At 36.4% G+C, this 14836-nt stretch overlaps 1 protein-coding gene across 2 annotated transcripts in view; it reads right to left on the bottom strand.

The window, feature by feature from the left end:
* Window positions 1–14836, bottom strand: part of LOC131436379 (uncharacterized) — a 731094-nt gene that overhangs the window by 329175 nt on the left and 387083 nt on the right. For both annotated transcript variants that reach the window (XM_058605077.1, XM_058605076.1), the window contains one exon: window positions 4209–4516. In XM_058605077.1, the coding sequence (XP_058461060.1) occupies window positions 4209–4516 (308 nt within the window). The remainder of the gene's footprint in view (window positions 1–4208; window positions 4517–14836) is intronic.

Here is a 14836-nt window from a genome sequence, read left to right as displayed (position 1 = left end):
TCGTGATATTGGAAGGCGAAGAGAATAGAATAGGAATCTATAAAATACCGGCATACGCGCAAAACACACCCACATAAAAGTTTTATGTTGCTCCAAGAGAATATTTGTGTGGAGGAGTGGCCCGAGGTTGGTTGCCCACACGAAACCGGAAGCATAAGCCGCGCTATTTTCTACGCTTGCAATAACTGAGCGAATTTTGAATCAAATCAAATCAAATCGGTTTCGCTGGTTTTCTTTGAGGTAGGCGTTAATTTACTAAAGGTTTGGGTTTCCCGCTGTGTTATTAGCTACAATGAGGTATATAAAGAGAAGCAATTTTCCGTACAGTCAATTCGAACATAAAAAATTGAAGCATATCGGATTTAGATTTGGAGAAAAACATAGATAGAATAAAATCTTAATTTGGATTCAGTTCATCAATTCGGAAATTATTTAAATAAAAAGTTTCTTTTTTTTAGGTCAAAATCTGTTTAAATAAGTTTAAACTGCAAAATTACTGGATTACTTTAGCGAAAATCTGCTGACCACAGAATACCGGCCACAATTACTCAAGACAATTCACAGGAGGATGCCGACAAATTAACACTTACCAATTCATTAGAGACAACAGATTCACTAAGATTTCTTTTTTTAAAAGTACACAATAGCAATTTCAATAACCTAATCATGATTTATTTAAATTTAAACAAAAAAGCATCAATTAGAAACGAAGAATCAATGCAGTATGCGACGGTGCATTATCGTGGTGCAAAAAACAAGAGTTGTCAGCCCATAATTTCGACCTCTTTCCACGAATAGCTTTGCGCAAGTGACGCATAACAGCGTTCCCGAACCTGCTTGAATAACTTGTACCAATCAAAAACACTTGCTGGTGACATACAATTATCACCGAAGGCCTTTTGCAATATTCTTTACCTTTCGGCACCAAAAATTTGATTTCGCACTCAAAATTTAATGGAAATTCTTTGTTGAATAATTTCACTCATTGTGAAAATTGCCGATTGCACTTTTAATACTTTTTCTGACGTGACACTTGACACAAATGTCACTGACAGTCATACTAACCTTGAAAAAAAATTCGATGAATAAGGTTTCCGGGTGAAATATAATTCAAAAGTCTTACTACTTTTTGTTCACAGTAGTAAAATCCACTTAAAAGGCAATGTTGAAACTCAAGGAAATCCCAACGTAATATTAACAAGAATTGAATTTATGTCTACAAAAACATAACAAACATAATTTTAAATTAATAAAATTCACATTTGATTTATAAGGCATGTATTCATTTCACGAACATGAATTATGAAAAACCTTCTATAGGTGAATAAATGATAATTCTAAATATAGTATTGATCATTTGTCTATTTTTTGGTGAAAATGATAACGAATCATATTCTACATTGAAACATTTATTTGTCGCCTTGAACTTTGATGGTTGTGTCGTAGTTTCTGTGAAAATAACAGGCTATTCTTTAATGAGAATGTTATTTAAAATATTCATTGGCGGTCCCGTGGTTAATTTTATCCGACTCCGACTTCCGATTCTGGAATAACATATTAATTTATGGTCATACGCAACGTTTTGGGTTATGCTTGGGCTCAAATTCGATTATATATACAGTTCCGATTAAAAGGGTAATGAGTGATTAAAATCTCAAACTGCTGCTTAAAACGACAGTCATTAAAATAATGTCATAGGTCTCAAACACCGAAAAATATTCATGCAACAAACACATGCGGAATAAAATAAAGGTATCATCTCACTGCTAGGTGGATTAATAACGCTTTTTTTTTAAACTTAAGCAAACTGCTTACACTGACCAAAAAATTTATGAGGCGGCCAAAACTATGCAGAGAGCATAAATTCGTTTCTATATTATTCGTCCAGAAGATATTTATAGCCATTTCGGTATATATTGTAATCTTGAAGAACATTAGAAAAGTTTTACCAAATGTGCAAATGACAGTTTCTCTTTGTATGCTTTCTCTTTCGATTCGGTCCCTTATGACAGCATTTTAGAATGTTTTTGAAAGGCTGCTTTCTTGCTATAGTCAAGGTTTTATCGTATCAAAGAACGCTCATTAGCAACTCTTTACAAAATTCAATCAGTGCAATCAAAGAGAGGCGTATATCGTCGCCTCACCAAAACCTAGTGGTGTTATGATGCCTTTCTCATGTAGATATAATATTGTGGTATTCTATTCAAAATTTTTCTCTTCGATTTTTGAAAGAAACCAAGAGATTGTTTATGCATAACATACAGAATAAAACAGTGCTTTGATTGCGTATGTCATCCTTAAGAAAACGAAATGAGTTCACTATTATATGCACTTCCGGCACCGGAACTGGAGAACTGTTATAAACAAAGTCAGTTCGTACGGCCACCAACTGACATGACAGACAAACTCTTCTAGTACGCACTCTACATTACGATTTAAATGTTTGTTGCATCAGAAAATATTTTAAGTGACGGTGTACAATATTCAACACACTTTACCCTATAATTCCGGAACCGGAAGTCGGATTCGGAATTCCGTATAGGACCGGAAAACATTTCATTTGAATCTAAGTTTGTGGAAATCGGTCAAACCATCACTGAGAAAAGTGAGTGAGATCCATTTTGGTATATATGACCACTATTTCCGGTACTTCCGGAACCGGATACCGGGAAGCAGGTTAGCCGGTATCGGTTTGTTTAGTTGCTTACTGATAATGACTATCGATTTGTGTAGTTTTGAGACCAGTTTAGAAATTTTTTTACGTGCTTTGTTTCGCCGGTTTAAGTGACGGTGTACAATATTGAACACACTTTATCCTATAATTCCGGAACCGGAAGTCGGATGCGGATGAAATTCAAGAATTTCGTATGGGACTGGAAGATCTTTCATTTGAATCTAATTTTGTCAAAATCGGTTCAGCCATCCCCGAGAAAACCTAGTGAGATTATCTGACACACACTCACTCACACACACACATACATACATACATACATACACACACACACACACACACACACACACACACACACACACACACACACACACACACACACACACACACACACACACACACACACACACACACACACACACACACACACACACAGCCATTGCTCAGCTCGATGAACTGAGTCGAATTGTATATGACACATGATTGATTGCATAAACTTTCTATATGAGAAAGGCAAAAACCGGCAGGGTTCATTTAACATAGAATAGACACCAGTGCGAGAGCGAATTTCTCTCGATGACCTGTCTGAGAATTAAAGGATAGCTCGCTGCTGTGGGGATTATCTCTGAAGTAACAAACGGTCGCGTACACTCGTTTCGCGATACGATTTTATACGGGCAGTTGATATTTGCTCTAGAATCATTTTACTATTGCCGCCTATTCTAACGATGTGCATATAACCTTGGTATAAGTTGTGTCTATGAAAATGTTTGTGAATGCTCCACACAAGGGTTTTGAAATACTGCAATCTAGTATGAGAATCATCAAGTTGAATCATCGATTCGATTTTCTGCGATAATTGTCAATTTGCGATTCTCTCTTGGTAAATTCCACACAGTACCAATCATTATCAGACTGTATTTTTTAAGGGCCGTGAAATACTCAGATTATGAAGTGGAGCGAAGAAATTTAGAAAAATTCTCTCGTGGTTCATGCATTGAGAGACATGAGTTCTTGTAGCATCTTCTACCGGATTGAAAATGTTGTATACAATATTGATAAATATCTAGCAGCTTCTGTCAAATTTTCGGCAATCAGCAACACTGGTTACATTCTTTTAACATGACGATGTGAAAATTTCTGCAAAGCTTCTATAAATGCTAATGCAACATAGACTTGGTGATTTGCTGTACGATTTTGTTAGATGTATTCAATGTTCTTCTACAATGATTTTTTCGGTAGCATTGTGAAACTTACCAGTGTTAAGCTGCACAACCGATTTTAATGCGTTTGAAAATCTTTAAATTATTTGACTGAATTATGTATAAACGTTTACTATCCTAGTACTTAAAGAGCAAACAGAATAAAAGAAGCCGACAAAATCTGTTCCAAGAAATCTAACGAGGCGTGACCCTGGGAGAGAACTGCGACAGTAAATAAATGTAGTTCGCCCTCACCGTAAATAATTCAGATTCGCACAATGCATATCATAATGATCGGTTGTAGGAAATGGAAAGGACAAAACGATGGTACTCACATTTGATATACTGCTCGTTCCTGGATATGACCTTCTCGGCATTCTTTCGAGCAAGGAAAAACCACTCCGACGTGTTGCCTAAATAATGATACTCTGCTGCCAAATCCTTCGCTAGGGAGGCTCCCTGATCGGGTGTTGGCAACCGGTAAGCGAAAGGACAGAACAACCCCTTCTTCGCAGGATGCTGGTTCAGGTCGAAGCAATTTCCGGCGGCAAAGATGTCATCGTCAAACTCTACCATCGACAGGACGGATGCGTGTAGAAGATGCTCCGATGCTTGGACTTCGGGAGCGGCAAATTTGAAGATTCTGCAATGAAAAGAAGCGGAAATTTGTGCCGACATTAGCAATCGATAAACGATAACACTGAGAGCTATTCGAACACACACACACGTGCGCGTCTGAACGTTGCGAGATTAGATTTTCTCCTTGAGTGAAAAAATGATTTCACATCCGAAACGAAGAACGAGCAGTGTTCTGGTTCCGGAATCACACATCAAGCCAATGAATTATCTAATGGATGAAAATTCGATATTGATGGCTAATATCCAACGATTTTCAATCGAAAACATACCATATGTTGTGATTTATTTAGCCTACTTCCTGTTCACACCAACGGTAATAAATTTGTTTGCGTTCCCAGAACACTTATGTCCGGAAGGGAACTTCCAAGAAGAATTGATAAAATGAGTGATGATGCAATTTTCTTGGGTGCGTGGGCACATATGAGTGGGTTTGGTATAGTATGAAAATTTGAGATGGCTGCAATTTCACAGCTTAGTTGATAGTAATTGATAGCATTACATATTTTCTTTGCGGTTGCCTACGTTTCTTCTTGATTATGATACGCCACTAAGGTAATTCAAATTGGTAAACATACTCAATTTACCTAGAAGGGAGTTGATACTGTATTCTATTTCTAGCTAAGCGAAGTCTTGGTCTTAACTTTTGAGGGATTGCAAACAGACTTCGCTTCCGATTCTTATCGTACAGAAAGAAACATTGCATGACTTGTTCTACAAAATACAATAAACCTAACAAAAAGGTTTCAGTTTGGTAACCTTGAAAAACTGAATTTTGTTTTATTGTATCCTTCATATTTTTAAATTGCAACTCATGGCATTGTTCCAAGTTACAGATAAAATCAACGGATGAACAATTTTTTCACGATTTTAAAGAGATTTCACGCATAAGTTTGCGAATATTTTCAAAAAGCGAAATTATATGCCAATCGCAGCCATCGTTCTGAACAACTGTTTCATGAAGAAAGATGTTACTAAAAACATAATCTTATTGTATTATTATCTATGTATTGTACGCTATTATTTCCAAAAAGTACAAATGCGAAATTTTCTGTTCCTCTTAAATTGTAGTTGAAGCAGTATGCCATCGACTTGTTTGTGATTTATTTAGCATACTTCCTGTTCACACCAGCGATAATAAATTTGTTTACGTTGCCAGAACTGTTATGTCCGGAAAGGAAGAGTCTCTAAAATGAATAATGACTGCAATTTCACAGTTTAGTTGATAGTAATTGATAGCATTACAAATTTTATTTGCATTTACCTACGTTCCTTCTTGGAAGTTTCGAATCCTGACCGAGGACATATATTTGGTGAATGTCTTTCATAGATTTTAAAAAAGTTTTTCGTTTTCTAACCATCATTGTTGCACAAAAAAAAGAAAATATAGACTTACTATAAAGTCATTACAAAGTAGAAACCTGTTTCAATCCACCTAGCGGTGTAATAATACCTTTCTCAATGACGTGAATGTAAGAAATCGCTTGATTTCCCATTTCAAAGCGTAACCTCTACTCTGTTTCTGAAACCGTTAACTAACAAGATCTACAGATTTGAATATTTTCAAATCCTGCTTTAGGAAGTTTGTATCTGTTGTTTTCCTTGGTTATTTCTATGACGAATAACAATTTTCATTCCATTCACCTGTAAATTTGGAACAGGAAGTCGGATCTGAATGAACCTTCGATTTTCGAAAGCTTTCATTCGAATTTAGAACTAGAGAAATTGGTTCAGCCATCTCAAAAGTTGGTTTTCATTTCTACGTATCGGAAAGGCAAAAAGTGTTACTTGTTGGTTACATAATTTATACAATCAACAGGAATTGAGGTTTTTTATCGTCACTGATAACCTCAATTTATGTGACAATTCAGCAGTAAGCTGTTTATATGCTCGCAAGACATGTTTCACATATGACAGATATAAGACATGTTTGCATCCGAATCTTATATTTTAGTACTTTAAATCTGTGGTATCTTTAGGACAAATTATCGGTAACAAAAAATCATCTTCCGATATAGGTGGTATCAGAGTGGCTCTTGTTCATAAGATGATCCAAACATTATTTTTCGAATCTGTTGAGATAGAGAATGGCAAGCTTGGGCAAAATTATAAAAAGCACAGTTTCAGTTTGGAAATTTATTCTTCATTAAGAGTGTTCATCCTTTAATGCATGAATAGTTAGCAGAGAAATTTTTTTTAAAGGAAAGGACAGACTTTTATTTTTGGAGGCTGGAGACCACTAGGAAATTGATAGTCCTCATTATCTTTCTAGAAACAGTACCAGCCTAGAGGCTAACGGAATGCGGCGACAAAAGAATTGAAAATAAAATCCAAGAATAGATTTAGAGGGTTTCTTATTCCATGTCGCAAAAGGCCACAATTGCTGGTGTTACTCTTTTCTCAATTTCAGTTACCAGCTTGTTTCAATGTTTCCAATTTGCTTGTTTTTTCGCACTAAACTATCTCCTACGATCAGCAAAAAACTATTTGAAAATTGTTTATTCCTTATTTCTCGAGAAAAATATTTAAATATTTCTTCTATACGGAAGAATTCCTTTCGTCATTCTATTTCTCGTCTCACAGGACTTCGAATGGTAAAAATCATCTCTTGCGAAAATCGTTAGATGCACATCTCCTTCGAATTGGACTTTCCGACTAATAAATTCCTTGCGTACCCAAGGTAGACTATCCAATGTCCCAGTTCGCGACATTCTTGCTTGTCGTGACCTTCCATACATGAAACTTCTTTATCATTTCATTAAATCCATTGGAGTTCCAATTTAAATTTTATTTTATGTTAGACTGTTTTCTCTTCCATGAGTTCAACCAATAGCCAACTATAGGATATTGAATATAAGTGGTGAACTGATACAAACAAACCTGAAATAGTTATAAGATCATGTACAAAATAAATGTATTCAATTTAATGTAATTTAAAATAGCAACTCGCTTGATAAAAACAGTGTTTAGATTAACTAATGAGTACCAACATACTAATATGATATTCGAAATGTATTAGGTTTAAACTACTATGTATTGGGGATGCCACGGCGAAGTACAATGTTAAAAAAGTAGATGAATTTGCCTCACTGCTTTGATGAGGATAATCTAATGATTTCCTTTTCTCAGCAGCCGGCTTTCCTGATAAATTTTTTTGAAGACAATGGTTAGAAAGCCGGGTTCAAAATAGTTTTACAGAAAATACATTTCACAGCGCATACATTCATTTTTTGTTCTATAATCAATCAGTCAATATGAATATATGGATAGAATACTTATTGCGCATTCGATGCTTGATTTCACTCCAGCGAAAAAAGTAGTTCCACAGTCCATTTCCTTCTGTACACATATACAAATAAGCAGGGGCGATGGAAGCCCTATTGGGTGTGTAGTGATATGGAGTACCGGTAAAATGTCTGGGTGTGGAATTTCACCTGGAAATGCGGTTCTCCTTCCTTGAAAATCACAAACGGTACAGTTTCATTTTAAAATCTATCGCAAAAAAAGTATTATCTATAATAATATTTGAGTTTAGGAAATTTTTTCATGATATATGATATTTTTTTGTGAAGCGAGTCCACACTTCAAACCAGGGGTGGAAATAAGCCAATATTTTGATTCATAGTAAATAAAAATAGCCAGTATTATCTTTTCATATCACAAATTTATTGTAGATATTATAATGAATTTCGAAACGAATGATTTTCAATAAGATAAATTTTGGTTTTACTTGGAATTTAAAAATGTTTTCATTGTTATCAGTATCACTGTCCGATAATAACTGATAATAACATTTCAACAAAGTTAGGCTCGTTTCAATACTACTCTGTGTTTATTAAACAAGTTTGAAGTTCAAATGGCTGTCACTTAAGATGCTGGTGATGTAATGGTATACGTGACGTAAACGTCAAAACTGATTTTCTCGGATATGGATTATCCGATATCAATGTTTTTAGGCTCGTGAGGTGAGTTCATTCCGTCGATCACATCGGGATTCCATGCTTCGTGATGTATTTGAAATTTATTCATCAATATCGTCGTGGTGGAGTAATATCATGAATGATTTATTATTCAGCTTGAATATCATACACAGAATAAACAGGAGTGCAGGATTTTGCACCAATTAATACGCACCATTTAAACGCTGCACCAAATGCTGCGCTCCTGTTACTTCTATAAATCAAATTCATGTAAAAATGGGGTTTTATTGGGTTAAATCTAGATAGTGCATGAACATCATCATCAGCATCAACCAGCTGGGAATAAAATAAAGTCTTTTGTCGCTATAATCACTATCTGGTGTGGTATATGTTTTACTAATGTTGCATTGCGTGTTGCTATTGCGCAGTGAAAACTGTTAAATTGACATTATCAATGTGGTTACGAACCAAACTGATTATTTCCATGAAATTAAACACGGTTTGTAACAAACGAGAACATGTGTTGAAACTTCGTATTTTTTCCCCAACTCGGGTGATAAGGACTGTTAAAGGAGCATTCCCGAAAGTTACAAATTGACAATTTTCTCCAATTGGAGCACCCTCATGCATATAAATTGACAAAAATCATTGATGTACGTGCTCCTTAAATATTCCTTATCACCCATTATTAAACTTCCCAAAGATACAAAATTGGCAATTTTCCACGATTTAAAAGTCTCATTGACACGCATTATCCTGAGTTAAAAATTCCTGTATGATTACTGTTGGGATCAATGATTTTAGACGTAAATCAATCGGCACTTATGTCTGATCTTGCTCATATGTGATGTTCTTCCACAATGCTCAAAACTGATCGAATCGTCCAGTGATTTGATCTCACAGGAATCACTGATAATAGTAGCCCAAAATCACTAACGATTTTGTGTGACGGAAGATCAGTATTGATTTTAATGAATGTGATTCAAAGATCACTTATCAACTGTTCTTAAAAAAAACGGGAGTGATCTTTATTGGAAAAGATCACAAGTGATCATCTTCGCTAGTGATTACGATTTGATGATTTGTTGATCTTGATTTTTTCATCTTTAAAGTTAACAGTTTCACTGCCTGTAAAGTTCAAGTATTCAACTGCATGTTCTTCTACATATAGGTGTCGCTTTCTAATTAGATGCAAAAATTTGTCCAAATGATGCCTAAACTATTCGTAGATTCTCAGCAAAACGTTTTATCATATGAGCATAAAAATCAACCTCGCCATATTTTTTGAATGTATTAGTGATTCTGTTTATATATTCGACATAGAAGGTAATTTGAAATGTATGTGTGAGACCAGTTTTGAAGGTTTATAACCTCTTTATGTTCATTTATATGCCAGTTTTAATTTTATTTGGTGAAGTTTTTTTGATCCGAAGAGGTAAATAATCATAAGGTTAAAAGTCTCTTAATTCTGGAATTGCAGAATGGGAAGTTTAATCTAAATAGAATTCATCAATTTATAATAACTTCGTTTTGAACCGTAAAAAAGTTTTGATTTCGTGAAAATTTATCGATACCAATTCCATTTTGGATTTATTTAACATAACAAAATTTTCTTAACATGAAAGAAACATACTTTAATAATTCAACATACATTAAAAACTGCTTTTTATCAAAAAATCTCTGTGTGTGATACTGTTTGAAACATAGCAAATTTCAAAAAGTGATTGAGCGTTATATGAACGGATGATAAGTGCAACTTATCGTTGAAAACCCTTTTAAGTCGTTTTGAATACGAAAACCGAAATAATATTCTATGTATGCCAAAACCGGACTTGAACTTTCCTGAATAGAAATTGTTTAAAGTCATTTTGTGTGCCAAATCCGGGCAACAAATTTTGAATGAGATACTTCAAGGACGTTTGCCGTATTAATTAAACATATGCACTTGCAACCCACAATTTAACCTACAACTTTTTTGAGACCTAAAAGATTTTAGAAAACTGGATATTTGTGACGAATTAAGCTCAATAATCAAAGTGTAAAAAATAACCTCAATTATCATTATTATTTGAAAAACATTTTAATATAATTAAAACTACTAACGGGATTACTACATTTAATTGTATATCATATTTGAATGGTTTTTACGTATTACCACGCAAACAATTTTAAATTAATTTTAAGGTGGTGTTGAGTTCCCCATTTTAGAGAACCTGATCATTAACAATTGCGCCGTATGCCAAGGAAAGTAATTAAACAAGCCTCAGAAAACACAACTGCCAAAAATGTAGTGTTTAATATTCTTAGAAAATTGTATAAATGTTATATTGTTATCGGGAACTTATCGGAGAGTTAAGTCACTTGAACCTCGTTCTTGGCTAAATGCACTGAGACCGTACGAAACGTTGTACATTCATTTCTGCCGCGGTACATAAATGCGCGAACGAGTTTTTGAGAGAGCAGCTAAAGTTCTTCGCTTGCACTTGGTTATCTTCTAAGAAAGAGAATAAATTTGTCTAAGCGCCATATGCATAAGGTCTCCTCCGTGTAATATACAGTTTCCACAATTTAGAAAATAATTTCAATTTTAGTTCTGTTGCCCAATTTCTTAATTCACGGTGTTCGGTTTTTTGATTCACAATCGGAAATCTTGATTCACATTTTCGTGCGCAAAATGGACTTATTTCCACCTCTGCTTCAAACTTCAAAATTCCCCATTTATCTTCATTTTGATAAAATTATAGCGTTTCACAACCGATATTGAAAATTTTAAGGAATTGTAAAAACTTTAAAATTGTTGATTTTTTCTTGAAAGAAGGTAAATTTCTTTCTAACCAGTTCAAAAGTGTATTTATTTCGATCTACTTGTAAGCAAAAAATGCAAGTATTTATTAACGCCGTATGTAGGTTGAGTTATTGCTTCTTCTTTGATTTGTAAAGTTGGAGTTTGTATACCTTTGTTGTGCGCTAATAATTTTTCAAAATTTGTTTCGGAAAACGTTATATTCGGTGCTCAGTACCTGTGATTCGATCTCAGCAGACCTATTGGAAGGTACACAGCGTGGAATACTTTGTTTGTCGTTTATCGTGCCAGTAATCCCATTGCTGCAAAACTGCCTGGTTATTTTCATTTGTTGACGCGTCAATAATCAGCAGCTACAAAACTTTCGTTAAGTTCTTGCCATCTTTATCTACCGTCCGTGTTTCACGAAACGAGTGAGAAGCGCAATGGAGAATAAACAATGCGCCGAGTGTAAAAGAGATGTAAACGACATCGAACCAATGCGTTGTGGTTTCTGTGAGGCCTACATTCATATTAGCCAAACTTGTTGCGGCATAAATTCTAGGGGCCTAAGAGAAGCCTTCACCAATGGCAAACTCATGCTTTTCTGCACTGCTGACACAACAAGTGTCGACAATAGCGCCTGACCCGCAAATTCGACTGATTTGCCATCGCAAGTTCAGCAACTTTCGAAAGCCGTTACTGCTCTAAATTTAAAAAATAGAGGATATGTCAGCTACCCAGTCCAACTGGCTTACTGGCTGGTCGCCGGACCGAAGAAACTGAACCCACAGTTCAAGTTCCGACTGATCGAGGCACCAATCAAATCGATTTGAGTGACCTGTCCGTGCGATCTATTATCACCGATAATACAGAAAATTTTTGGATATATCTTTCTGGTCTTAATCCGTTGGTGTCGGACGATGACGTACAAAAAATTATATCTCGCTGCCTTAGTGTAACTGAACCAATTGATCTGAAACGGCTCGTACCAAAAGGGAAGGATGCAACTGGCATGTCGTTCATTTCGTACAAAATTGGATTGGACCCTTGCATGAAAACCAAAGCTCTAGACCCATCTTCTTGGCCCGTCGAATTGTTATTCCGAGAGTTTGTGGATTTGCCAAAAAACTCAAATCGTCGTTTGCTTCTTCCTCGCTCGGAGAGCTAAAAAATAATCCTGCTTCCGTGCGCTGTTTCGTGGACGGTGGAAACTTTCGGGTTTCCACCAGAGGCGAGTATTTTTGTATTAAAACAACTATCGCTTCACTAAATGATCCCGTGTTGCAGAGGGATGAACGAGATGAATATAAGGACCAAAATCGACGAGCTTTTCCTGGAAGTGTGTGACTGCAACTACGATATCATCATTCTTGCCGAGACCGGGCTCGACGATCGGATCAATTCCCAACAGTTATTTGGAAATGCATTCAACGTTTTTCGCTGCGACAAACAGTGTCAAATCAAAGTTTGGCGGTGTTTTAGTAGCTGTTTCTCAAAAATATGCCAGCTCTGTTGTACAAACGGTGAATGGTCGTTGCCTCGAACAAGTGTGTGTATGTGCTACCGTGCGGGACCGAAAGATATTTCTGTGCGGTGTGTATATCCCTCCCGATAAAGGCCAGCAAGTTGGTGTGATCAATGAGCACATTTCTACTGTTTCGGAGCTGTGCAGCAAAAGTTCCGCCAGTGATATTGTTTTTGTGTGCGGTGATTTCAACCAGCCACGGATAACGTGGGGTCATGGATCAGACGAAACACAATCTCCTTCCTCTCATCTAGCCGCTGCCAGTACGACACTGATAGATGGTATGGATTATTTGAATTTATATCAAAGGAATCGCCATAAGAATCATCTCGGACGAACGCTCGATCTGATCTTCTGTTCGTTAGAGAGCCAATTGGTAGTTGATCGTTGTGTTGCCCCACTACTACCCGTGGACCTTCACCACCCGCCTTTAGCTGTTTCATTGCCCGCTGATTGTGAAAGCGTTTCATGTGATACCCAGCTTATTGTCGAATCAATGCCATTGAACTACCGAAAAATTGATTTCACTGCCTTTCAAGCATATTTGCAGGATATTAATTGGTCTGTTTTGTATGAATCGCTAACGAGAATGAGATGTCTTCGCTATTCTGTGATATTTTGTTTCAATGGCTCAGTTCTAATCTTCCATCAGCAAAACGACACATTGCTACTCCTTGGACTACAGCGTACCTACGTAAACTCAAGCGGGAACGTAATACCTGGCAACGCAAACAATGCTCAAACATTCCAGTGAAAGTTATTGTAAATTGAACGCGCGGCTATACAAAAATTATGTCATGCGAGTTCAAACTGACCAACGACGGAATCCCAAGAAGTTCTGGACGTTTGTCAACTCAAAGCGAAAATGTTCATCCATTCCTCCAAATGTTTGTCTCGATGGCGTGGAGTCTAATTCAACGGTGGATTCGTGCGAGCTATTCGCAACATTTTTCGCTTCGGAATTTGCTGGAAATACTGCTTCCGACGCCTAAGCTGATGTCGCTACCATGGACGTTCCTAAAAATTTAGTACGTATGGATACGTTTAGAATTACTCCAGAAATGATTCTTGCCGCTGCGAAGAAACTGAAAAAATCGTATTCAGCCGGACCTGATGGTATACCCGCTGCAGTTTACACTAATTGTACTGCTGCTTTAGCTGAACCTCTGTGCATTATTATCAACAAATCTTTCGAGCAAGGCATTTTTCCTGAGATTTGGAAGCAATCCTTCATGTTCCCTGTATTCAAGAGTGGTGACCGTCGTAATGTAAGAAACTATCAAGGCATAACAAGTTTATCTGCTGCTTCAAAACTTTTTGAAATAATTGTAAGCAATGAGATGCTCTTCCGCACTAAACATTATATCTCTACTGAACAACATGGGTTTATGCCTGGACGCTCGGTCAGCACAAATCTATTAGATTTAAGTTCGACCTGCATTTCGCGTATGGAGGAAAAGATATAAATCGATTCGGTATACACGGATCTAAAAGCAGCGTTTGACCGAATAGACCACCGAATACTCCTTCGAAAGATGTCGCGATTAGGTGGAACTCAAAAGTTCATTGATTGGTTAAACTCTTACTTGTGTGGTTAGTTTTACGAATAAAATTTGGCTCGAGCGTTTCATCTCAGTCTACGAATGTGTCAGGAGTACCTCAAGGCATCCATATGGGTCCACTTCTGTTCTCTTTGTTTTTAAATGATGCTATTTTGCTGCTCAGTAACGGCTGCAGATTAGTTTATGCTGATGATTTGAAATTATACCATGTAATTCGATCTATTGACGACTGTGTCCGGCTCCAACAGCTCCTCGATACATTTGTTGCTTGGTGCGAAAGAAACTGGCTGATTATCAGTACTGCGAAATGTCAGATCATAACGTTCCACCGAATACAAAATCCATTGCATTTTGAATATCAAATTGATGGACAAACGCTCCAAAGAGTTGATCATGTTAATAACCTTGGTGTTTTGTTGGATGCCAAACTTACATTCAATCTACATCGCTCAACTTTGATTTCAAAAGCAACACGGCAACTGGGTTTTATTGCCAAAATCGGGCGTGACTTCAAAGATCCCCATTACTTGAAGGC

Source organism: Malaya genurostris, chromosome 3 (genome assembly GCF_030247185.1).
Source record: "Malaya genurostris strain Urasoe2022 chromosome 3, Malgen_1.1, whole genome shotgun sequence".
NCBI lineage: Eukaryota > Metazoa > Arthropoda > Insecta > Diptera > Culicidae > Malaya > Malaya genurostris.
Note: the sequence above shows the minus strand (reverse complement) of the source record. Positions and strands in the feature narration are given on the sequence as shown.